Source organism: Pogona vitticeps, chromosome 4 (genome assembly GCF_051106095.1).
Source record: "Pogona vitticeps strain Pit_001003342236 chromosome 4, PviZW2.1, whole genome shotgun sequence".
In the NCBI taxonomy this organism is placed as follows: domain Eukaryota; kingdom Metazoa; phylum Chordata; class Lepidosauria; order Squamata; family Agamidae; genus Pogona; species Pogona vitticeps.
In genome coordinates this window covers 186,006,392-186,032,115 of record NC_135786.1, presented here as the reverse complement: position 1 = coordinate 186,032,115, position 25,724 = coordinate 186,006,392, and the positions used below count along the sequence as shown (strand labels likewise).

At 39.8% G+C, this 25,724-nt stretch overlaps 2 protein-coding genes across 4 annotated transcripts in view; both read right to left on the bottom strand.

The window, feature by feature from the left end:
* Positions 1 to 6,891, bottom strand: part of RMC1 (regulator of MON1-CCZ1) — a 33,564-nt gene extending 26,673 nt beyond the window's left edge. The window contains exons 1-2 of one of the 3 annotated variants that reach the window (XM_072998851.2): positions 6,642 to 6,891; positions 1,243 to 1,319 (exon numbers count right to left, since the gene is read on the bottom strand). In XM_072998851.2, coding sequence (XP_072854952.1) covers positions 1,243 to 1,319; positions 6,642 to 6,752 — 188 coding nt within the window. In that variant the 5' untranslated portion in view covers positions 6,753 to 6,891. Of the gene's footprint in view, positions 1 to 1,242; positions 1,320 to 6,641 lie in introns of those variants that run through there. The other 2 variants (XM_078392616.1, XM_072998852.2) reach the window with 2 other exon arrangements.
* Positions 6,892 to 8,105: 1,214 nt separating this feature from the next.
* RIOK3 (RIO kinase 3) lies at positions 8,106 to 25,126 on the bottom strand. Its single transcript, XM_020785664.3, has 13 exons — positions 24,902 to 25,126; positions 21,828 to 21,949; positions 18,169 to 18,314; positions 17,957 to 18,064; positions 16,656 to 16,765; positions 15,427 to 15,570; positions 14,496 to 14,623; positions 13,913 to 14,101; positions 12,994 to 13,153; positions 11,859 to 11,939; positions 11,678 to 11,767; positions 10,860 to 10,967; positions 8,106 to 9,575 (listed from the first exon to the last, which is right to left on the bottom strand). The coding sequence occupies exons 1-13, from the start codon at positions 24,974 to 24,976 to the stop codon at positions 9,468 to 9,470; spliced, it is 1,569 nt and encodes a 522-aa protein (XP_020641323.2). The 5' UTR covers positions 24,977 to 25,126; the 3' UTR covers positions 8,106 to 9,467.
* Between the last annotated feature and the right edge of the window lie 598 nt (positions 25,127 to 25,724).

The following is a 25,724-nucleotide window of genomic DNA, read 5'->3' as shown; positions in this document are numbered from 1 at the left end:
TAGCAGCCTATCCTCCATATTATTTTACCCAGGGTTCGTGCTCTGGAGAGGACACTCTCCAAGTCCTCTATACAGAGCACATTATCAATGTCTCTCGAGACTGAAGGATGCCATTCTCTCTCTCTGCGTCTCCCTATCTGGCTATAGCACAGCAAGTACTGTACACACTTTCTTTAAATTTGGAATGTACTGAAGATATACACTGTTTTTAGCATTAGGAAAGCCTACATATTTGGCTAATATCATATTCCTATGCAGAAGACCCTGGAGTCATTGGAGGAACAAGACAGTGCCTGCTCTGGATGTCAGCTTTGTGCAAAAACCCTGCATAAAGCTTTAACTCCCAGTGTTCAGCTGTCAGGCTGAAGTGTTCTACTCTCACAACCAGGCTTTTCCATCAAATACAATGTCTGCACAATGTTGTGTGAGGAATTGGCAGAGAAGACTTTAATCTAAATAATTATTGCAACATAGGATATAGTGAGCCAAGGAGGTTATGCAGGCTCCATGCTGACAAGTGGGATCACTACAGTCCCATTAATGTAGTATTGGGAGTATTGAGAAGTTAAGCTATCAAGCTCCATTTATTAACATAAACTTTCAACATAAAGTAACAGTAATTTTTTAAATATGCTAAGATGCAGAAAACTGCAACAAAATTAATAAACTCCACATATTTTGTATATATTCAGTGAAAAGCAAAAACAATCCTTAGATTGATGTGACATACCTGCCCTGACAGAAACTAATACAGAACAAAACAAGTTCTCAAGAGAGAAAGGAGCACACACTGTACCTTCCAGTACAATCCTATATAGTACGTGCCTACTCAGAATTAAGTTCCACTGACTTCAATAGTACTTATTGGTTAAAATCCTCTTGATTAATTACACCTGAGGAAGAGTTATGACATCACCACAAGGGAATATTTTTGGTAATTAAAGATCTTCATGGCTCGTATAGCTTGTGAATAATCTGTTCCATCATGCAGAAGCCATGGGAACTGCGGGACAGAAAGAGAAAGTCTTTCATTGCCAAAAATTTCCACCTACCAGTTACATCAACTAGGGTAGTAATTTTCAGTAATGTAAGACTTCTCATTCCATCCTACAGCATCCATGTGATGAAGGGGGAAATCATAATTTAAATAAGAAAAATCTCTCCCTGCTAGTGATATAAGGATTTCATCCATTCCCAGGCAAGACAGTAGAGAAATGCAGCCTGAGAATACACCTATGTTACCTGAAAGAGATGGGATTGCGGTCTTCCAGGCCTTTAACTACTACTCCAGTTGCTCCACCAGATCGAACAGCAAAAACCTGAAATATTATGAAGATCAGAGTTCAGTCTTATATTTGAAATATGATCAGAATGCAAATCAACAGAATTTGCTTCCAATAAGACTTCTCATTCTAAGACCTGAACACATTATCTGAAGGGATCTTAAGAAATCAGACTGAGTGCTGCACATAATCCATCCCTGGGTCAAATAGGCAGATCAAAAGTACAGTTTGTCAGAATTCCGATACCAAAATTAATACTTTTTTTGCTGCGGTCTTTTGCACAAAGCAATCTATGTACTAAAGCAATCATGTGGGAAATTCATAATAAAAACGAAGCACCCAATGGCAGGAATCATCTTGGCATGACTTATGTTGTGTTTATTAAATGATATAATCATCTTCTGACAGGAACATTTAATTTTAATTAACTGAAAACTTCCTATTCCCCCTCTTTAGTTTCCAATGCTCTCCTTTTGCACTGGGGAAACCTTTGGGAGACTTGGAATGGAGGAGCCTTTAATAGCCAAAAATCACTGCCAGTGGTGCTTATCCCAGCAGCTACAATCCTGCAGTGATTTTTGGCTATGTACTATGTACTAAGTCTTTCTCCCTCACCTCAAGGCTCCCAAAGGCTTGCCCATGGCAAAAAAAGAGCCCTTGGGGCATCACAACATTAAATGAGGATAGATTGCATTCAATTAGCTTAAAATAAATACTTCCTCTTCTGGATGATGATATCATCCTACTTGCACAGCATAAAGTTGCTAAAGAGGATTATGGCCATTGACTGAATTAGAGAAGTGACACGTGATTGTTACTAAAAAAGAAAGGAGCATTCAGTTATACATTTTTTTTTACCACAGAAAAAGGCACATTGCATCAGTTTTGGCTCTGTTAAGAACAGAGAAGAAAAATATGGCAAATGAATAATAGTGCTTGGCACTAAATCCTAGCCCCATAGTTCTAAGCAGGTGGTACAGATTTCATTAGTGGGATATAACAACAGCCTAGGTGGAACACAGTTTTCTTAGGCTACTACTAAAATTTAACAACAATATTATTATAACTAAATTGAAATAACTTGATTTGCATTTATTCATACCTTTGCTGCTACCGTTTTTTATGTTCTTGGAACATATTGTAAATAGCAAATATAATCACAAAATACCAGTAAAAAATAATGTTCTTCTCAGAAGAAGCAATCCTTATGTTTACATCATGATGGGACTACAGTGGTGCCTTGACTTATAAACTTAATCCGTTCCAGAAGATGTTCGCAAGTCAAAAGCGGGCCGATGGCAGGAAATTCAAAAGGCAGCAAGGAGTGCTGAGGACCAACATGGCCACTGCGGCAAGCAGCTGCTGGTGCCGGTTCCAGAGGTGGAGCCGGCGTTGGGCACCAGTGGTGGCATCGGTCCGCGGAGGGTGGTGAGGAGCGATCGGGAGGTGAGCGGCCAAAGCACCCCAGCCAGGCTCAAGCCTCCCACCGCTGGGCCACTCCCACCGCCACATCCCTTTCCCGAACCATTGGGATGAAAGAGATACAAAGAAGCAGCCTCGTTGCCACCAACGGTTAGTACATTTAAATTTCCTGTCCTTTCCCCCCTGCCTTTTTTTGTTCATAAGTCAAAACTCCATTCGCAAGTCAAAGCAAAATTTTGCGAACGGAGCTGTTTGTAAGTCAAAATGTTTGTACATCGGGGCATTCATAAGTCAGGGCACCACTGTAGATTCTTTCAGAGTGATTAGTGAGTCATAAGGTCAAAAAAGAGGTTGAAACACTTTGCTACTCATCCAAGTAGCTTCTTCAATCTGAGGAGAGTTGGTAGGAGATCCCTGATATATACCCTCCATGTTGGTTTCACTTCCCGCTGGTTTGAATAGGCTCGTTAAAAGGACAAACAATGGAGTGAGGAATAATCCCACTTCAGCAGTCCTTCTCCACCCACTGTCATGGGTCATTAACCATCATTAACAGTGGTCCTTCAGGTATGTGTGGTCCTAATCTTTCTGGGGACAGATGAAAAGGTAGCATGATAAACAGGGGACAGATTGTATGTAAGGCCTCAAACTCTATTAGAGAGGGATTTTCTATATGCACATGTATGGCCTCTCTGACTCCTCTCTCAAACCACCTATCTTCTTGGACCAAAATTAGTACATCTTGGTCATCAAATGAGTGTCCTTTGTCCTTCAAATGAAGGAACACTGTTGACTGTGGTCCTGAGCCATTGCCCCTCCTGTGCTGGGCCATTCTCCTGTTTAGTGTCTGTTTGCTTTCTCCAATGTAGAGCTCTGAGTCCTCCTCTTTGCTTTGGATCACATATACTATAATGTTCCTGTTGTGTTTTGGTATCCAGTCGTTTGGATGGACGGGTCTCTGCCTTAGTGTGTTTGTGGGTTTGAAGTGAATAGGTATATGATGTTTACCAAAAATCTTGTTGAGCTTTTCAGACACACCTGCCATGTAAGGAATGACCAGGTTCTTCTGTCGGCTCTGAGTCTCAGACTGTTCCGTTGTCCTGCTGGGTTGGGACACTGCCTTGTTAAAGGCCCATTTTGGATAGCCACAGGCCTTAAGGGCTGTCCTCAGATGTCCATCTTCTTTCTTGGCTTCTGTGGAGGTGGAGGTGTTTCTTGCTCTGTGGTTTAGCATCCTGCTAACCTCTAGTTTGTGTTGCAATGGATGATGAGAGTCAGACCACAGGTATTGATCAATGTGTGCATTTTTCTGTGTTGTTAGCAGTCATCATAGGTCCTTTGTCCTTCTAATGAGCCTATTCAGACCACGGGAAAGTGCAACCAACATGGAAAATATATCAGGGATCTCCTACCAACTCTCCTCAGACTGAACAAGCTACTTGGATGAGTAGCAAAACATTTCAACCTAACAAGAAAGAAGTCGGGTTGCCATGAATTAACTTCTAAATAGGCACATCTGGATGACTGAAAATCTTCAGAGATAAGGTAAAAATAGGTTCAGGACCACTACTTTAATGGGCAGCCTAGGGAAGCCTGGGTGAAGTCACCTCATGATACCTAAGGAAGCACTTATTGCAGGACGCCAAAATACACAAGAGAGTGTGACAACAAAGCTGGAGACCTCTTATCTCCAATATTTGTGTAAAAGACAAAGATCCTTAAGGGCAGCTTCCCTCTTACTGCAATGTAACACAACTGGTTACATTTGGTTAAATTCCTTCTATGAAACAATCACTGCTTGCAGTCCATCACTATCATGGATATCTCCCCAGCTCTCTCAGAGAAGTGTAATATCTTCAGTGCCATCCTCCTCCCTCCAAAACCCTCCTAAACCTTTAATTAACTGGGTAAAATCACATTTTGTAAATTTGCACCAGCAGAAGCTAATGGTGTCATCAGGAAAACATTTCATTTAAATTCATCAAAATCCCCCTATTCCTCCATTACGTTCCAAGCAACATAACCTCTAATTTTAGCAGGAACCTTGGTTTCAAAACTTTCTTGGGTTCCCTTTTGCCCTGGGGAAGCCTTTGCAACCTTTGGAAGGAGTCTTTAATAGTCACAAATCGCTAACAGCCACCAGTGAGATCAGGACTGCCAGTGGTGATCCTATGGTCATTTTTGTCTATTTAGAAGCTTCCCCCACATCTTTGAGCTTCCAAAGGCTTCCCCAGGGAGAAAGGGAGCCCTAGAGAACCTCAGAACCTGAAACAAGGAAAAAGAAAGCTTTCAATTAATTACAATTATGTTTACCAATGCCAGCTGATAGTGTCATTAGCGTCTACCCATGCATATGTACCCCACCAAGAGTTTGGCCATTATGTGTGATCAAGTTGATTCTGAGTTATTCTGACCCTCCTAGGATTTTTTAGACATAAAACACTCAGAAGTGATTTACCAGTCTCTCTTTCTAGTGCCACTTTGGGACTGTGAAACTTGCCCAAAGCCACACAGGTGGCAGGAAATGTAACCCCATCAGCCACATATGGTTCAGGTAATCTCAGCTGTCTCCTAGGAGGCAAAGTGGAGATTTAAACACCTGTCCCTTAGCTTTTCAGTCAGGCATTCCAATCCACTGACTTCTAGTAGATCCCCAGACCTTTCCTACATAATAATCTCTTCTGCATGGAAACATCATTATGGAGGAAATGGTTAAAACTTCATCAGACATATACTGTACCTATAAAAAAAACTGCAGGGCGAGGCCTTGCTTCCCATTTTAAAAGAAGCAATTTTACAAGTAAGTTGCCTTTCCCCACTTCTACACGTACAGGACAAGACAAATGCAAGACCGGTCTTCTGGCATATAAACTTTACACAGTGGAGTACTGATGAAGCTGGAAGTGTCAGGTGTCTTTATCACAATCCCCACAGTGAGCTGCCATATCTAACAAGAATTCGAAAATGCAGCAGCTGGATGCGTCTATGTCAAGAAATGTTGCAAAATGAATGGCTTTTAAATGCACATCTAGGTTGGCTGAATAGCTCAGTGGTTTAGGGTTCTTTAGGGTTGCTTCTTTAGGCAGAACCAGAGGTTGGGACTTCATTTCTTCATTGTGCCTTCTGCAAGTAGAGAGCCTGTGTGGCCTTGGACAAGTTGCACATCTCAGGGTAGCCACCCCAGAAAAGAATGGTAAACCACTTCTGAGCACTCTCTACCTAAAAAATCTTGAAAAGGACCGTCATAAGTCAGAACTGATGGCACATGATTATCATAATTGCACATCCAAAACAACAGTACTCTCAAATACATTGCAATTCACTACAGATACTGTGCAACAATGTATTTTTCCTGGGAAAATCTCTCCCTAGGGCTGCACTAAGGATCATGTCTAAGCTCAGAGGTAATACAGAAGCTCAAAGAAAGTGACAGATGGTGTAATACTTCGATATCCTCCCCTCCCCAATACCAGAGTGTTCACCCTGAGATCCCTGGATGCATTACACTAATGAATCTACACAGAACAATACTGAGTATACTAACGTGTCCCCCAGTACATCTCATGCCTGTTTGAAGTTATGGTTTCCACAAGTGGGTCCCCAAAACATTGACCTAAGGCGGGTCACAGCAGCACTAAGATCTCCTTACAAGAAGGGCAGAACGGGTGTCAAAAGTTTCTTATCCCTTCAGTGGTCCTTCTTTTACAGAATGCTAACTTGGCTTTATAAGCAAAACAATAATGTGCATTTGCAGCAATATTGTCAAAGGGTAGACAGCACTTCGCCTCGTCCACCACCTTGCAATGCCAAGAGCGGCAGCGGCGCGGCGGCAGCGGGGGGGGGGGGCGGGGGGGAGTCGGGGGTCGGGCGCGTGACCGGCGGGGGGGGGCAGTTGGTCGGAGGGCTCCGCCCCTTCCCGCGGCCCGAATCTCTCACCTGCTTATTGGCCTCGTCGAAGAAGACGCAGTTCACGGGGCTCGCCTTCTCAAACTGCACGGGCCGAGCGCACAGCGCCAAGTAAAAGTCTTGGCTGGCTCCTGTCGCCATGGCAGCGAGAGGAAAGGCCCACGGAAGGCGGAGAGCCGCCCCTCGGAGTCTTTAGGCCTCTTCGGGGGGCCCCGCTGCACACCCACGCGCGCCCCCCCAAAGCCGGCTCGGGAGCCCGTGCGCCTTTCTCTCCCTCAGAGCCGCCCAACCGCTTCCTGGTTATGCTCCCTTTGCGCATGACCAAGGCGCTCCTAAGCCCTTAAAGGCGCAGGACGTTCAGGTCTTGCTTGAATGTTAAACCCGAGGCGGTCGGTGGTTAAAGAGTTTCATGAGGGGAAAGCAGGTGCGAGGCAGAACTAGGCACGAAGGGACCCCTTCGCTCCTTCCCATCTCTACATCGGACCTGGAATAAGAGGGTGAACGCGACTGGGGATGTAGGAAGTCGTTCAGACAGATCCCCGGTTCCTCTCGTCCAGCAGCCGCTCTCGCCTGGCCAGGTGCCTCTCCGGGAAACCTATTGCAGTACGTAATGGAACTGAATGGGAAAGGCCTTGTGCTGAAGAGATGCCCTCCAAAATATCTGTATAGGGATATGCATACATACATGAAGGATAAACCTATGAATGGCCATTTTAGAATTCATGTGACAGTCAAGGCCACCTGGCCAGGACCTGCTAATCAAACTACTGTAAAAGTTTGGTAATCCCATTCCTGTTAGTGAACCATAATCACTTTGTCTATTACCTGTACTTCACTTGCTTGTAGGGACATGCATATAGTCTGAAATGCTTTGTTTTGTTCTGTCAGTGTCAGAACTGCCCCCTAAACTATTCAGTTTCTCTATGCAGAATTTCACAAGCCTGTTATAGTTTCCCCAAACTAAAATGGCCTGAGTGTTGTAACATTTGATCAGCTGTTTTCCTGTTTCCAAACTCTCTAAAATAACTTCCAATTAAATTACAATTCATTGCATTTCATCTGACCCAGTTTGGCATAAATCAAGATAATAGGTTCCTGTCCAAGAAGAAGTGTCAATTGGCACAACAGTGCTAGATTTATGTCATCATGAAATGCTGTGCTTCTATATACCTGAATTAGCAAAGATCTCTTTCATTTCATGATCATTTGAACTCACTGTTTACAAATTTCCCTTACCTGTACTCAGACATATGGCAGTTAAGAATTCAGGTCATGCATCTGATGAAGTGCACTCTAATTTATGAAAGTAACATGTGAAGGTGTCACAAGCTTTTCTGACATTTCAGTATTGCACTGTATCTCCTTTATTGGCAACCTATTCAATCTCACTGCTGTAACTCTATTTTTCTGTAACTGTTAGCAGTAAAACATGGCACTGATGCTATAGATTCTGTACCAATATTTGACCAAATAAATCTACAAATACAAGCCAAATGATCTGACATGTTTATTTCCCATCCCATATTTGCATGGAGTGCAAAACAGGCCACTATGAGAACATCACATAGCAAGTGTCTCACTACAACATCATGGAGAAATTTAAAAGAAAGCCAAGGAAAAGGTGACCCAAGTTTCACCCGCCAAGTCCATTCATCTTCAAAACCTGTATCAGTAAATTAACTTTATACTGATCTAAACAAAACAGATAATATAGTCACAAGTACATCCGAAGAATTAAATCAGCTATTAAAAAAACAATGCAGCTTGTGAGGAACACTGTATTACTCCAAATAAGATGTTCAGGCACATTCATTACTAGAATGTAACTAGTCTTTTATTATACACATGTCCCAAGAACAAGCCCTTGCTTGTGTTGATTTTTGCTTTGAGTAATACGAATTAACTTCACTGTCAGGAAGTTATGTTACATGCATACTCTTAAATACAAGTTTTTTTCTAAATCCCCTCTAAAAACTTTTCTACAAATATGGAATATCTAGCTAGTATAAAATTAAGAGAGCTCCTTCTGCTATGTGTTCTCTCATTCATTTTATGTGATTGAAACGTAATATTCTTGTTTAAAGGTATCTATTTCTAAGGATCTGAGCTATCTTCCACTTAATCACTAAGAAAGAAAATACCAAATATTTATTGGTATCTAATAACAATTACTTTTTGAAAACCTATATTATGGCCTTAATGTTTAAGATCCAATTTACAGACTAGTTATTTTTAACTTTCTGTAAAAAATCATATGTAAATTTTGTGGCTATTTTAGTGATCAATACAAATTTCACTTACCAAGTATTAAGAATGTCATACTGAGTTTTTGAAAAAAATAGTAACATTTGATAGCAACTCATATATTTCATGTATTAGAACCATTCACCCTTTCCTTAAGCATATGATGTGCAGATATTAAGGACAGAAAATTATTTTCTCTCTTCCTGTTAGGTATAATACTATACAGGGAAAAGAGCATTCATCAGTCTTAAGCACTTCCATCTAGGACTTTAATCTGAAATTGTGATGTTATTTTAGAAAATTTAAATGTTTAAATAGCACATATTTAACTCTCCTGCAATGAAACTGACGGAAATAAGTTGTCAGATTGCCAATGGAAAGTAAATTTTACATAGAGCTATGTGCTTTGTCTCAGTGGACTAACTCATGGGCTTTCCTTTAAAAAAACACACACACACACACACACAAAAGCACCAATACATATGCCCTGAAGTTTCATTTACAGCTTTCTGAGTTGACCACAAATTCTGTTGCCATTGGCAGCTAACATTCAATTACTGCCTCAGAAGTGAGATGCAGGAAGGAAAAACACACTTCAGTTCAGCTCAAATGCTATTTGTTGCAAAGTGTTGGTGGACTCCCATCATCATTTGGGAATGAAGATACTTTTTTCGCATGTTTCTGTACATGATCTTCATTTATCTTCTCCAAAGCTTCAATCTATAAAATATGAAGGCACATATGTCAAGAACTTTATTTCATATTTCACTTGCTATGGAACTTACTTGGTTTCATTATTCAAAAGAAGAAGAAAAAGAAATGAAACCCATATATATAATGCACAGAGTTTGTATAACACATTTGTCAGCTTGGCTTCTTTTCTGTTTCTTGGGCATTATCTGCACTTTCCAGAGTTTATCATCAGGTTATTTTCTTACACAACTAACACGACCTAGCCTGAGTAAATGATCTTTTGAGTGCTTCAGATACACATTCAGTGAAATGCTAATCAGAAGTGGTGTATCAGTTTGAATTTGAGGCTTCTAAAACTGACACCACCAAATCCCCTATTCAATTATACAACTTGCTCACCTCCAATATCTCACTGGTACAGTGGTGCCTCGCATAGCAATTGCTCCGTTTAGCGATGAAATCGCTTTGCGACGCATTTTTGCGATCACAAAAGCGATCGCTTTGCGATGTTGCTGATCGGCGGTTTCAAAATGGCCACTGGGAAAAATACATGGCCGCCCGCTGTTTTCTGAGACGGATTCCTCACCTAAGAGGCACCGAAAATGGCCGTGCTATGGAGGATCTTCGCTGAATGGTGAGTTTTAAGCCCATAGGAATGCATTAATCAGGTTTTAATGCGTTTCTATGGGCTTTTTTATTTTGCATTGCAACGTTTCATTCTGCAGTGATTTTTGCGGAATGAATTAACGTCGCAATGCGAGGCACCACTGTACTCTTTAAAACATTGCAGTGGCAAGCAACCATATCCAGCAACAAGAACTAACCTATATTATAAATCTGGTTGCCCACTTACTTGTCAGCCCCATCAGATAATTCCTACTGTTCTCCCCCCTCCCCCTTTAAGTATGTTGGGGTTCTGAAAATATTGTAGTTGGGACAGACTGAAAAAAAAACCTCTTTGTAAATTAGTCAAAAAGCATTCACAGAAACCTCTTTTCTGAAGATCCTAAGTTTGCCACTAACTGGAAATGAACAGGTAAACATTTTTTCTCTTACTGTAACCAAGACTTTAACAAAAGGCAAAATTACAGGGAGAAACTTCAATTATCTGTAGTGGTTACATGTATGTTCCTAGAGAGCGGATGCTTCTAAAAGAGTACCAAAAACAGTACCAAAAATCTGAAGGAAAACTTTGGGTACATATTATGGATCCCCCTGTACATGCAGAGAGCTTCACTGGAAAGTAGCCAAATTTAGAATAAGGCCAAAGGTAGATGTTCTCCAGCGTCACCCTCCCAACCAAAAGCTTACCTCTGCTATGAAGTCCACCTCATTGTCAGCTGCAAAATTTAAGCCTGAGACAGCATTGAACAGCTCTCGTTCATTGAGTGCTTCAGATACACCGCCCTTCTGGAAGAACTTTTGTTGAAAGAAAAAAAATATTTATTTTTTCCAACTAAACAAGTACCTGTAGCATATCATTTCCAGGGATGCTTTACTAACGATGTTTGAAAATATTATTCAAAGGGGAAAATACTGATACCAAGAGACTGACACTGCCAATGTCTGATGGGTCCTTCCCCCACCCAATGTATTTTCTTTTGTTCTGAACTACAGGTACTACTACTCTGAGACAACTAGGTAACTTGAGGTAACAAGACTTCCACACACTTTCTAATCTAACTTGTAGATCAAAATCACAGCCTTTATTCAAGATAGGTTCCTAATTCTACAGTCTTGCACACGTCACTTATAGCAAACAAGAAAGTGCCATGGGCTGGTATCAAATTGTGTCAGTCTCCAAACAAACCACTTCTGTCAGAGGACAAGATCCCCCCCCCATCCAGAGCAGACTTAGGGGACATGAGTAGGCGTAACAGGGCAAGGGAATATTCCATTGTGGGAATGGTACATCCAATTCTCATGCAGTGTAGGATCCCAGCCATTGCAATTCTCTTCTTTCTCTAGTAAACTAAAACTCAACCTATTAAGATATAAACCTAAATTCTCTACAGCAAGTGATCATTCAGTACTTTGGAAAAACTGTATTATTCAAATCACTGTACAGTACTAAATGAGGCACTATTAAAGATCCAGATAAAAAGCCTGAAGACCGTTGGACTTCTTACCTGTGAAACATTCCTACAGTCTCTAAACAAGAATTCAAGTCCATGAGGATGAGTTGGCTCTACAGACTGACTAACATCAATTAACCAGACCTGGAATAAATATAAGAAGTTCACAGTTTTTGAATGGATGCATATTAGACCATGCAATAGATAAGATTTTTTTTCTTCATTATCTGCTTACCTGTCCCTTATGCCACAGCATGTTGTACTCACTCAGGTCAGCATGCACCAAACCACATTCTTTATATAATTGCTGCATCATCTAGAAAGAAGCAAGAAGTTGTTATTAGGAGTACTTTCCATACAAATTATAAAAAACTAAATATTTTTGCTAAACAGAAAATGCTCAATTAGCAGCATGAAATGTTTATTTTATACAAATAAAATACTGAATTATACTATTATAAGTATGCTATAGTTAATCTGAATTGTCAACTAATGCAACTATGTATGACTGACAGATACAGATGTATAAACAATTCACTAGTTACTCTGGGTTCATTTAACTATTAATGCTGATAATGTTACAGACTGCTAATTATGGAGTACTACAAGAAATATTATTTTAAGGGGAGAATACTGATGCTATAGGACTGGCATTACAAATGTTCAACAGCTACTTGAACCTCATTCTTTTCTTTTCTTTAACTACTTTTATACATCTGTGTCTTCAATACAGAAGTTCTGCTTGTGATTTTTTAAAATGTTCATTTCATAATTTGCAGTGGTCCAAGACTAAATATTTCAAAGTGAAGATCATTCACTTGTATTTATTATTCAACAATTATATAACCCTTCTGACCAACATGAAGTAAATGTAAGCATGTCGGCCATGAGAAAAATCCAAAATCCTATTAGTGTAATGCTGATTAATGAAACTACCTTAAGGCCAGCTTAAGGAAGCTATGTTTACTGAAACTGTCAAGAGAATGGTGCAATTCTAAGAAACAGATGAATTTAAATGTTGGAAAATTGGGGGAGGGGGGATTTAATGTTTCTCTTCTTACAGTCCTGAATCTATCATATTACATGTTAGAACCTAATGCCATGCCTGCAGATTCCTTCCTTGTCAATTTCACCCCGTTGATCTTAAAACATATGCCTTCTATACAAAATCTATGTTCCTGTCTCATTCCCCGACACCCCAGTTTGTTTTTATAACATCTTGCCTAATGAGGATATCTGATAATCTTGAAAGCTTTTATGATTGTTGAGCTACATCAGCAGAGGTACTGGCCTAATTAGGATTCTGGAATACTGTATTCTCAAAAGGCACTCTTCCCATCAGTTTTGAGACAAAATAACACTGCTCTTACATGAAGAACTTGATTGTAGGCCTGTTTCATATCTTCATTACCGAGTTTTACTTCTTTTAGTTTAGGAGCTGGGACTTGATCCTGACCGATGAAGGACATGACCAAGACATGTTTTTTAAGGCTAACCACTTGTGGACAAGGAATCCCTGCCTTCTGCATTCTATGGAGAGGAAAAAACATTAGCACATTGAAGAACTTCCAGCAAAGCTTCCCTGCTTTGGTAAGATCCAGGAAATAAACCCTGTAGCACTTTATAACAGTCTTAACAAAGAGAACCATGACAGTCTGTTTCAGCACAATAAATAAATAGAGTGGCCTTTTAGGCCAGATGGGTGGGGTATAGATCAAATAAATAAATAAATAAACCAGAAACGAACACTGAAGTATTTGTGGCACCTCTGAAACGAATACATTTATTTCAGTGTGAGCTTTCATGGATTTCAATGCACTTCTTCATGTGAGTATTGCAATCCATGACAGTTCCCACTGAATAAATTTGTTAGCTTCAAAGAGATCAAAATCACAATACTTTTGTAGCTGTTGGCCCTTTAAAACTGCACATAATATTTCTAGAAATGAGATTGAATTCTATTAATTAATGGGTTGTGATTTACTTTTCCAAGGCTGCATATTGCCCCACTACTGTCCTGAACAATCTGAATGGTTATTTATTGTCATGAAGTGTAAATGTTTAAAATCAAAACAAATATTTACAGAAAAGCAATATTTACTTTAAATAGTAAAGAAAACACAATCTTTGGATAATTATATTAATACAACATCTCTCATTTTCAAAGGGACATAATTCAACACATAATAATCAAACATTAAACTTGGCTTTTACACAGTTTTCCAAGCTTGAACAAGTGATTTTGAATTTTAAAAATACTGCAACACGTGTATGCCTACGTTTTCTTACCTTGTTAAATTGTGCATTTCTTTTTCAGCCCACATGCGGATTATCTTTCGTGGATTGAGTTTGCTGAAGCGATCTTTAAATCTATAGTCATCCTTGATATACTTATCACGATTCTTAAATTCATTAAGAGTTGTTTTAAACACCTTTATGGCACATTCAGAAGGTACTGGTTTGGCATCCTCACCTAAACTGTAGGAAAAACAAAGAAATCATATTTTAGATACAGACATTTAATTGAGTTAAGAGAAATTGCAACTAGTATGACAGATATCTAACAATGCATAAACCATAATATTAAGTAACATTTATTTGCAGTGATGTAATCTATCACTATGCTCCATCTTTGATACAATACACTTTTAAATTTTATTTACAAGTAGTGCTTACAAAACTATACATACCTCTAGATGTAAAATAATGGCTTTAGTTTAAGGTTATGTGTTAATTTATAAAAATGTAACAGGATGGTGAGGCAGATGGATTGCACAACTATTCTGTAATTCAAAATACTTTAGCCTGAAGTTGTTTCCCATTCCCAACAATATAAACAATTCATCATAAGTATTTACATATGAAAAAATACCTTCCTCCATAGGCATGGAATACCACGGATTCTTTCCCTGTACTTATGCAGCCAGTAATGGTTTCTAGCATCCCAGAATTAACCATCTTATACAAAAGTAAACGTGTTTTTGGATCTACTGCTTTCTCCTGCACAAGAGAAGTGAGAAAAATTACTGCTGCTATACTAAAATTGCTGCTATAAAAACAACATGTTTCTGAATATTTAGACTTTTAATTATATCTGTTTAATTTAGATAATAATGATGATTAATATATTCAAGTGCTATGAAATAAAACTAGTTTGACTGAGTGCCTTACATGCTGAAATGAGCTTTTAGGGAAAAATGGATTATATCAGACTATCATTAACGTAACAATTGGAACAACCTAATTCAGTTCTTGCCACTCAAAAAATATTTCACGATTCCAAAAATAGCAAATCTAGAATAAAGATGGATATCAGCAAAGATGGGCAATATATCACCTGAAGAAAATTATCTATATGCCAGCACTAACAAGTTCTTAGAAAATAATAGATGAAATCCTGTTTTTTTACACACGCAGAAGGCAAACAGCGTATGATTCATAAGACCCAGACAGTATTCTTGAGCATGCACCAAGTCAGCATGCTTCCCTAGAAACACAGCAGCAACATGTTAATTGCCAACAAGAAGTGAATGACCATTATGTCAGAAAAAACAAGTGAACTGGAGATCATAAAAACATTTAAGTTTGGCATTTTAAAAAGGTTGAATAATGAATCTGTCACAGCAGCTACTCAGGATAAACTATTATTTGACCTGTCAAACAATATTTGACTAGTCTCACTCTATTTCCAAAAACTAGTTCTGCAATTAGTGTTGGGATATCAACCCAGTATTAAATTTATGCCAAATACCATGTTCTGACAAAACTATGCTATGTTCACTTGCTTAATCATGAATACATACAGCAGTAGAGTGTTCCTTTTTCTCATGGAGTCTGGCACTTCGACGTTCCTCAGAGTATGCATGCTGCTTTAAGGCATTGAAAACATGATTGGATAGTTTTAGGTCCATCCCAATTCCATCACCAACTTGGAATTCAGGTGCAAACTGCAAACACAGATGAAATACAATGGACAGCATGATGTTTTTATCACCAGTATACTGTGTGTCTAAAGAAGCTTTAGACAAAGGACACCCTATACTAGGCTGAGTAAGACGTGCCCTGGGAATTACATGAAGTTCCCAGAGAGGTGAAATGTGCCCATAGGGCCCCCAAACATTTCAAAAATTTGGCTCAATTGGACCCCTCCCTAAAGTCATCTAGGGAGTGTGGAAGGCCATGTTCTGAGGAGGCTTCACATTCCCAATTCTTCAGTTATTTTTAAAAATGGGACACTAGAGAGTACAGGGGAACTTACGCAGGGAAAAAAACATTTTTGTAAATAAAAATGGGAAGTTGAGAGATTGGTGTGTGTGGCTGTACATTTCAGACCTTGAATAGTGTTATGTTTACTTATGTTATTTACCAGTCTTAGTCATACATTGATTAGGCCCGTGGAAATCAACACAGTACTTAAATTTCATTAATTTCAGGGTTACCAGATATGAACCTAATAATATTTCTATACTGCCTTTCCTAAAAATATTTCAGACTAACAAGAAAGGTTATTCAGGGAGCTTCAAGGCTAGGAACGAATTTGAATTTCAACCTCCCCAGTTTAACACTTTATCTATTAAACAACACTAATACCCTTGCAGATGACAACAACATAGTGGAAGGCAATATTATGGAACTGTGGCAAACTCCTACACCAAAGTCTTCAACAAGGTACGATCACATAATCTTTTAGGCAATAGCATATATGTTTCCTACTGCTCTGCATCTGTCCCACTGTTCAAAAGCAAAACAATACACAGAACTCTGTCATAGTTAGAGCAGACACACTGAAGTCAATCGCCTTTAATTATGATTAACTTAATCTAGCTGATTTCAACAAGTTTGTTCTCAATGTGATGACATCAGGATCTGTATCCAACTCAGATTTTAAAACAAGAACAGAAATCAAATTAAAAGTTTCTATTATATTATAATAGAGACCAACACATACTATAATACAGACCAACAACAGTTTAAGCACTCCCTTCAGAGAAGAGACCTGCGGTATCTGTGAGAAATTTAACACAGAACTTACATTTTCCATCCGTGCAGTGTTCTTTCGTCCACACACAATCTCATCGTGTTTGGTAGTTATATCTTTTCCTTTTCCAACAAAGCCTTTTTTTGGTGTTGTTGTTGGCTTATCTATGAATAATAAGAATATCAATTCAGAATATATCCTCACAACTATTAACAATGCTAACTTTTATTTACATCAAGAAAGCATTTTGTGTCAAAGACTGTAGTAGCATTTAACAAATAGAGAGCTGTCAAGGCTCTTTGTTAACCTTGCACAAAGTCTCATACAGCTTCATAACTCATAGGGGAATGGGTCTTTTGGTGAAGAAACATACTTCTATTAGCTTGTGTTGCCAGATACTGTCATATTTCATAAATGTCTCATCCTGCACAATTTCAAACCATGGCTTAAACATGCCTCTTTCCCAAAGATTGTGACTTAGCCCTGTAATCATCATAGCCAAGTAAAGCCCACAATTCCATCCCTTTATCCATTCTTCTCTTCCGTGACCTCCAGTCAACTTCTAGACAGCAGGTGCTAAGGGCCAGGAACTTGCCTGTTGCTTAGGTCAATACTGAAGTGTCAAGATCATATTTAAAATATAATGGCATAATAAATTATTCACACAAATAATATACAAATGGCACTCATCTTATAAAACCATATTTCATGATCATGTCAGCCAGAAAGTTTATTTGTAGTGATATACCCTTATCCCCCAAAATAAGACCTAACCTGAAAATAAGCCCTACTATGATTTTTCAGGATGCTTGTAATATAAGCCCTACCCCCAAAATAAGCCCTAGTTAAGTTAAACCCCGCTCTCCACTATTGTGCAGCATTGTGCAGCAACCAGAAGATGATGACATGACTGTAAAATAAAACATCCCCTGAAAATAAGCCCTAATGGTCATTTTGACCATAGGCAAGGTACAAATAGAATGAATGAATGAATAAATAAATAAATAAATAAATAAATAAATAATGCAATTTTTTTAGCAAAAATTAACATAAGACCCTGTTTTATTTTCGGGGAAACACGGTAGATAAGTTGTTATTACAGCGGCTATTTGCTCTATTTCTCACTGGACAGCTAAGTGAACTGGATATCTGGCTGGAAAGCCAGAGGTCAGGAGTATAATTGTCCACTGTGCTTCTCAGGAATAAAACAGTCTTTATAGTCTTGGCCAAGCTACACATTCCCAGAGTGCCCCTAGAAGAAGGGAATGGTAAGTCACTTCTCAATTTTATATTTGGAAAACCTTGGAAAGTATTGCCATAAGTTGGAATCGACCTGATTACATTTAATTATTTACCTGCTCTGTATGGATCATGACGAGTATCCTGCCAATCAACCTCATCTTCAGAGCTGTCCGTGTCTTCAAATGGATGCACTTTTCGGTAATTCTCAAAAGATATGGACACTTGAGAAATAAAGAAGAAGAGGTGTGCAATTTATGTTTTTCCTCTGTGATAGAAAGGCAAATCAATTTATTTTAGCAAAGCAAGAAAGACCAATGATAGTAACCTTTGCTGTCCCCATTGAACTTTTTCTCTTCACGGCGAAGTTGTGCATCATACTCTCTATCAAACTCCATCTGCAGCATTTGTGCCAACATCAAGTCACTCGAAGTATCAGTGTTCTCCCCTGAGATGAATGGTCCTTCAACAACTCTATATATAACAATAAAAATAATAAAATGACATCAGTGTAACACTGAAGCTCCAATTCAGCTGTGAGATTCAAATGAAAATAATTATGTGAGGGCAAAAATATTCTGAGACAAAATCAAAGTGTAGGATAGTTTCTTTCAGAATTGCTATATGTTAAGAAATCTATTGCATATTGAGTCACATGTCTCAGTATACACCAGATAATGTACAGCTTGACGATTACCTCGTTAGACGAGGAAATCGCTTAACAATGAGCATTTTGCGATCGCTATAGTGATCGCAAAACAATGTTTTAATAGGAAAAAATCGCTTGACGATGGTTGGTTCCCTGCTTTGGGAACCGATTTTTCGCTTTACGACGATCAAAACAGCTGATCATCGGGTTTCAAAATGGCTCCCCACTGTGTTTAGGAAGGCTATTTTGCTTTACAGGCACCGGAAAATGGCCGCCCTATGGAGGATCTTCGCTGGACGCTGAGGTATTTTGCCCACTGGAACGCATTGAACCGGTTTTCAATGCATTTCAATGGGTTTTTTTACTTTCACTTGACAATGATTTTGTTCCACAGTGATTTTGCTGGAATGAATTATCTTTGTCAAGCGAGGCACCACTGTACAGTGGTGCCTTGCTTAACGAGCGCTCCGGTTAACGACGAAATCGCATAGCGATTTGGTTTTTGCAATCGCCTAAGCGATCTCATTGTGATGATTTAGATGGAAAAATATCGCTTTGCGATGATCGGTAAGCTTTTTCGCTTACCGATTTTCTCATAGCGATGTTTTCCCAACAGCTGATCGGCAGTTCCAAAATGGACGCCGGGTAAAAAACATGGCCGCCCGCTGTGTTTTGGGATGGATTCCTTGCATACCGGGCAGCGAAAATGGCCACCCTATGGAGGATTTTCGCTTAAAGGTAGGTTTTTTGCCCATAGGAATGCACTGAAGGGGTTTCAATGCATTCCTATGGGCTTTTAAAAATCGCTTAGCGATGTTTTCGGTTAGTGGCGATTTTTGCTGCACCGATTAACATCGCTAAGCAAGGCACTACTGTATTTGGAGACTTCTTAACTTACGGCAATTCCTTTCCAAAAGTTATACTATATGTGTAACCATGTAGCAGAATTTCAGTCACTGCATCAGAGGTTTTCACTCAGATAACAAAATAAATCGTACTTTGCTTTCGTCTCAACATTGTTCCCTTTTTTATTATATACCCCAGCGGACCCCAACCTTTTTAGGGCCGCAGACCAGTTGGGAGGAGCAAGCTCCATGCGCAGGGAAGCGGGGGCATCCCCACATTCGTGCGGTGGGCGTGTCGTGCCTGCAAGGGATGTGTCATGCTCCCCCCCCCGGTGTGGAAATGGCACGTCCCCTGCACGGGCATGACAAGCTCCCCGCACACGTGCATGGGGGGATGGAAATCCATATCCACAGCCCAGTTCCAGAAAGCCCACGGACTGGCACTGGGCCGTGGACCAGGGGCTGATAACCCCTGATATAGCCTGTTCAGTTCAAAAAGTTACACTACTTGTGTAACTGCAAAACAGGGTTTCAGCCAGAATGCAAATATTTAAAATGCAAGAGGATAAGTATTACAAAAGAAAAGGATTTTCTTTGATAGAAGAAAAATTTAGTGGAACTGAGATTACTACCAAGAATATGTATTTCCACAGAGCAAGTTGTTTGGGGAGTGTATGTAGTTGGGTAGATTAGGGGTCAAGGGATACAGATTCAGCCTGTACTAGATGAGGTTACACTCCCCCTTAAAGGTTGGGCTCACAGCTTGTGTGTACTCCTGGACTCTACCCTGAGATTGGATGTACATGTTTCAGTGGTGGCCAGCAGTGCATTTACACATATTAAAGCTGGTATGTCAGCTATGCCCATTCCTTAAGATGTCTGTTATGGCCACTGTCACACATGCCCCAGTTATATCTTATTTGGATTACTGTAATGTACTGTACGGAAGGCAGTCTTTCAAGAATGTTTGGAAATTTCAGCTGGTTCAAAATGCTGCAGTTAAGACTGCTGACTGGCACTAGTTAAAGGGAGCATATAACTCCCTTGTCACAAGATCTTCATTGGTTGCCAGTCTGTTTTCAGGTCCAATTCAAAGTGCTGTTATTACCTATAAAATCCTGTATGACTTGGCTCCAGGCTATTGGAAGGATCATATCATCCCCATATAAGCCTTCTTGGATTTTAAAATCTTCTGTGGATACTCTTCTCTCACTTTCACCACCCTCCCAGGCTTGTTTGGTGAGGACACAAGAGACAGCCTTCTCAGTGGTCACTCCAGGACTTTACAATGCACTATCCCAGGAAGCCAGGTTAGCCCAATCTCTTTTAATTCTTCTGTTATCAGACAAGGATCTTCCTTTTGAGTCTGGCTTTTTAAGCACTAATTGTCTCAGGGATGCTCTGTTTATTAAACTTAGCAATTTTTATACATTTTTAAATGTCTGAAAATTGTTTTTAATCTTGTTTTTAGTCTTGATATATGTTTAATAATTTTAATATGGTATTTATAAAGTATTTAAAAACGTTGTTACATAGTTTTTATATATGTTGTTAGTTGCCTTGAATCCCTACGGGGAGTAAGATGACATATAAATTTTATGTAAGATTTGTATGTCACCTTACTCCCCATAGGGATTCAAGGCAGATCACAAAATACACACACACACACACTGAGAGATATTCACATTACTCTGCATGTTGCTGCCTCCTTCAGATTGTTTCCACAATATCACTCACTTGGCTGGAGAGAGCAAAGAAAATATTTAAACTACTCTCACACTGTGTATGACAAGTGACAAGATAAAGTAAAGGGGACCTTCCTCACTTTAACAGTGAGGACTGCCACTTTCTTCATTTTGCTGTTACACAGTCAAGGTGAGGACGCAGATTTTCTCACTTCCATTGAATGGCCAACAAAAACAGGAAGCTGTTTTTTTTCCAGGATGTTCAGCTCCTGCAAGTCCCAGCCAGCATTGCCAATAATCAGGCCTTATGTAAACTGTAGTCCAAAACATTTACAGAGCATCAGACTATTCACTCCTATACTAAAAGATTTCTAGACAACAATAAGAGTAGACTCATGATCCCACCCTGTTTGCTAAAGCCCCTTTCCTTGTCAGGCACATTTTGCAAAGTGAAAGGACTGACAAGATGCTAATTTTACTCTCATTCTGGCAGGCAGGGGAGAGACAGAGAGGGAAGGAAACCACAGTTGTTAGAGTCCAACAAGAAACACCAAAAACAGAAACCAACCACGAACTGTGATATTATTATGATCTGTGCCCTCCAACTTGTTCCTACCATAAGAGGTTCATAAACCTGAAAGTGGACTTCTGGCTGTTGGCTGAGGTGCGTGAGATAACTACAGCATTGAAGGAAAAGTGATCCTGGACTTTGCCCACTTCTTGTCTATAGAACTGCAGCTAGAGGAAATGACAGCATACAAAGTCTGCAAACAATTACAGTATTTAAATGTAAGGACATTCAACTCACGATACAACTTCTGGAAAAACAGAACTTTCTTCTTCTAGTTGCAGCTCCTTTGCTAGTTGCTCACTCATGACATCAGCAAGAGAACATGATATCGCAGCACTGTTAGGAGTTCCCCACGGGCACTGTAAAAACAAACAGATGTTTTATGTTGGATAAGAGTAAGTCAGGTGATACAAAAATTGTTTTATAGGTACATGGAAGAAGAGCTATTACAGAAATATAAAACCTTTAGGTTCTCCTATTGGTTTTCCAGGACTTGATTTTTTTTAAGTTTACATTTCCTGTCACAATCTCATGTGCCTGTACATGCAACCCTGCAAAGCAGGACAAGCTGCACAACACTGTCTCTTCCTCTGAGGTCTTGTAATTCATGCATGATAAAATTATCTCCTAGCCTATAACAAGAGAACACAGGCTTATTCAGATGGTGGGGAACACACCTGTTACCCAAAACTACATTTTCTGTCTTTAACAAGGGTAGCACATGTAAAGCTCAATCTCATAACAGTTACAGAAAAATCAACTCCAATTACTAAAGCAATATACTGTATTTAGAACCTCCCATAACAACCCTCGATTTATCTAAACTATTTATTTATTATGTATGTGTGTCCCAACTTCCCATAAAAATACTCAGGCGAGTTTATAATAATGGGAAACTTAGAGCAGGAAAAATAAATCAAAATTATTTTGAAGTTTTGCTACTTTATAGTACCACTCAATAGCTTTTATGCCTAGTGCATTTAGATTTGGGAGATTTTCCTTCAATAAATTTAATGTTATATGCTGTCAAGCTGAAATTTGTGTATAGCAACCCATGGTTAAGTAGGGATACAAATCAAGATCTCAGTCCTAGTCCATCACTCTATCCACTACACCACTCTAAATATTTCAGCAAATTATCCCTAATCATTTTTGTCACCTGTCAAGACCAACTAAATTAGACTCTAGCCTGAAAGCCAAATACCTTATGCAATACTACTCTACTTCAGAGCTGATTTATATGGATAAATTAACTATGCCACAATTTACAAATACATTTCATGGATTTGTTGCTGCTGTAAACTGAAAGATTAGTTTATCTTTTAAAGTTGTTGTTTTGTTGTTGTCTTTATTAATCTTATGCATAATAAAATCCTATCAGAGAATTAATATATAGTGTTTCCCTGAAAATAAGACAGGGTCTTATATTAATTTTTGCTCTAAAAACCGCATTGGGGCATATTTTCAGGGGATGTTTTATTTTTTCATGTATAACAATCTACATTTATTCAAATACAGTCATGTCATCTTCTTCTAGCTGCTGCACAATGATGGAGGGCAGGGTTTCACTTAAGTGGGGCTTATTTTTGGTGTAGGGCTTATATTACGAGCATCCTGAAAAATCATACTAGGGCTTATTTTCAAGTTAGGTCTTATTTTTGAGAAAACAGGGTATTAAGATTTTACTATGCATAAGATTATTGTTATTCATCAGCTCTGAAGTAGAGTAGCATTACAAAAGGCATTTTATTTGGCTCTCAGCCTAGAGCTATCTCCATCTACAGACTCTTATAAGACAAAGGGCAACTGGCAAAGCTTATTTAAACATTGACTTTAGTCTTAAAATATTTTAAATATAACTTATTACCTCTTCAATAGAAATTAACCATTTTTGGCTACTGACAGAACGTGACTGGTCTAAGGTCACTCTGTGAATTTAATGAGTAGGAACTCCAAACTTTCTAACCAATATCTCTGCAGTTTGCCATCTTTGGACTTCTGGAACCTCTGGCTATTTCTGGACACACTGGCTGGGGCCTCTGGAAGCTAAAGTTCCAACCACTGGAAGGCCAAAGGCTGAAAACTATTACATCACTTTACTGTTGAGTGATGTGAGGCTGCGCAGTCCTGGGAGTGAATCACATGGAACAGATCTTCGCCACTAGAGCAGCACACTTTACGGCTTAAAAAGCATTGGCCCTATTTAGTGCACCACCTGCCCACAGAGTTGCCATTTTCCCCCATACAGTTCCTGTGTCCGTATTAGTGGTGCAACAGCCAATGTTCAACAAGTGCATGGCATTTTTCTTGTTTTGTTGTGTAATAAGGGGTAAACTCTTCTTTCAGACTAAAAAAAATGCACACAAGCCTTATTAAAGGAGGAACAACCCCCTGTCATCATCTTTAATGGAATACAGTGGACCCTTGACTTACAGACGGCTTGACTTACAGACTTTTTGAGTTACGGACTTCTCTGGTCGCAAAATTTAGGTTTGACTTGCAGACTGAGATTTGACTTACAGACCAGAAAAAAACCAAGATGGAACAAAAACGGCCTGTTACAGGATTAATCGGTTTTCAATGCACTGTAGGTCAATGGAGACTTGACTTACAGACTTTTTGACTTGAGAACCGCCTTCCAATACAGATTAAGTTCTCAAGTCAAGACCCGACTGTATGTTAAAAATTGAGAAGAGTGCCTCCTGGGCTAAGAAAGTCCTAGCAAATAGCTGGAGTTTGCTGCCACAGCTGTTCCCCACAGCTCCAGTCTGATTGAAGTGTTGTGTGTATGTTAGAGAGAATAAGAAAGAGTGCAGGCTGTGTCCCAACCAGAGTGGTGCGATCTAATGGTTTTCAGCCATTGGCCTTCTAGTTTTTGGTAACTGGAAGGCTAGGAGTTCCAGATGTCCGAGCCAACACATCCAAGAAATATTCACTTATTTCCTCACATAAATAATTTCTTGCAGTAAATAAACGAACTTCCCTAACAAGTTCCCAATTCTCGACCTGAAATCCTTCCATTATGAAGCTTCACCCCTCTCACCATTGAAGCGACGCCACTCTTTTCCCCACCTCAGGGCTCAACCGCCACCTAATGAAGCAGGGAAAAGGAATTTCTGGCCTTCCATACATTTTGGACTTCCATTCCCAGGCGCCCAGGCGAACACGGCCCATGGCGCGAGATTATGGGAGTGGTAGTCCAAAAACTCTCGAGAACCAACGGCTCTCCCCCGCTTCCCCGTTCGGAACCCTGCAACTCTCGGTGGACCTGAGAAACTCCACCTTTTATCATCTATCCCTTCTTTCCTCACCTTGCTTTGCGGCCACGTTGGTCGAGGGCTGGCCTCAGCGGCAGGGACGACGGCAGCGAGTCCTACGGGATCCATGTTAGGCGTGGAAAAAGCTCGAAGAGGAAAAAGAGAAGCCAAACCAGGCGAGTAACAGGTAATAACAACGGTCCCAAAGAAGACGACTAGCTCCTGACGGAATAAAAACTTCTTCCGCCTCCTTCTTGACTTGCCTTCCGTTCTCCCGCCCCCTGCCCGTCAACGCTGGCTGCTTATTGGCCCCGAAAAAAGCTTCCGAGTCCACCGCATCGTCACTTCCTGTGAAAGCTTCCTTTCCTTGTCGCTTCCTACAGGCCATATTTATTGCTTCCTCGGACAGTTTCCGTCCTATTTAATAGCAATCTCACGTTGCTCGTTTACGTGTTTTACCCCTTTCGTGTATCGTGCCGCGGCACCGAAATGGCACCCAGCCCTTAAAAGCCGATACCAACGAGTTGCCCCATTACGTTGTATTTGTGCGCGTGTTCCTTTGAGATTAGGGTTTCTAATCTCAAAGGAACACGAGAGAGATCGCAGTTGATGGTGCCCGAGCAGCCAAAATATGCTATTCAGCCACACTTGCCTGTAGATCCTCCTTCAAATTCAGTGCGACCACTGCAGTTACGGTACCTGCCCTCCCAATTTACCCCAGTTACGCCAAGGGTCATAAAAGGAAGCAGGTTTAATTTAGAAAAATATTAGTTTATGACACTCTCCGACTGTCGGTGGATACCGATTCTAGGCGGTTTTTTCCTTCGGTCTGTTCGGCTTCTTTTCCACTTGCCTTCTCTGAACCCTCCATGTTCAT

What these genes read in the sequence shown, in the direction of transcription:
- RIOK3 (XM_020785664.3), bottom strand. Translation starts at nt 24,976, where the DNA reads ATGGATCCCGTAGGACTCGCTGCCGTCGTCCCTGCCGCTGAGGCCAGC. An exon ending in CAACGTGGCCGCAAAGCAAG is followed by an intron (nt 21,950 to 24,901) that starts GTGAGGAAAGAA and finishes TTGTTTTTACAG; the next exon opens with TGCCCGTGGGGAACTCCTAA. An exon ending in CCTACAATCAAGTTCTTCAT is followed by an intron (nt 11,940 to 12,993) that starts GTAAGAGCAGTG and finishes GCTTCTTTCTAG; the next exon opens with ATGATGCAGCAATTATATAA.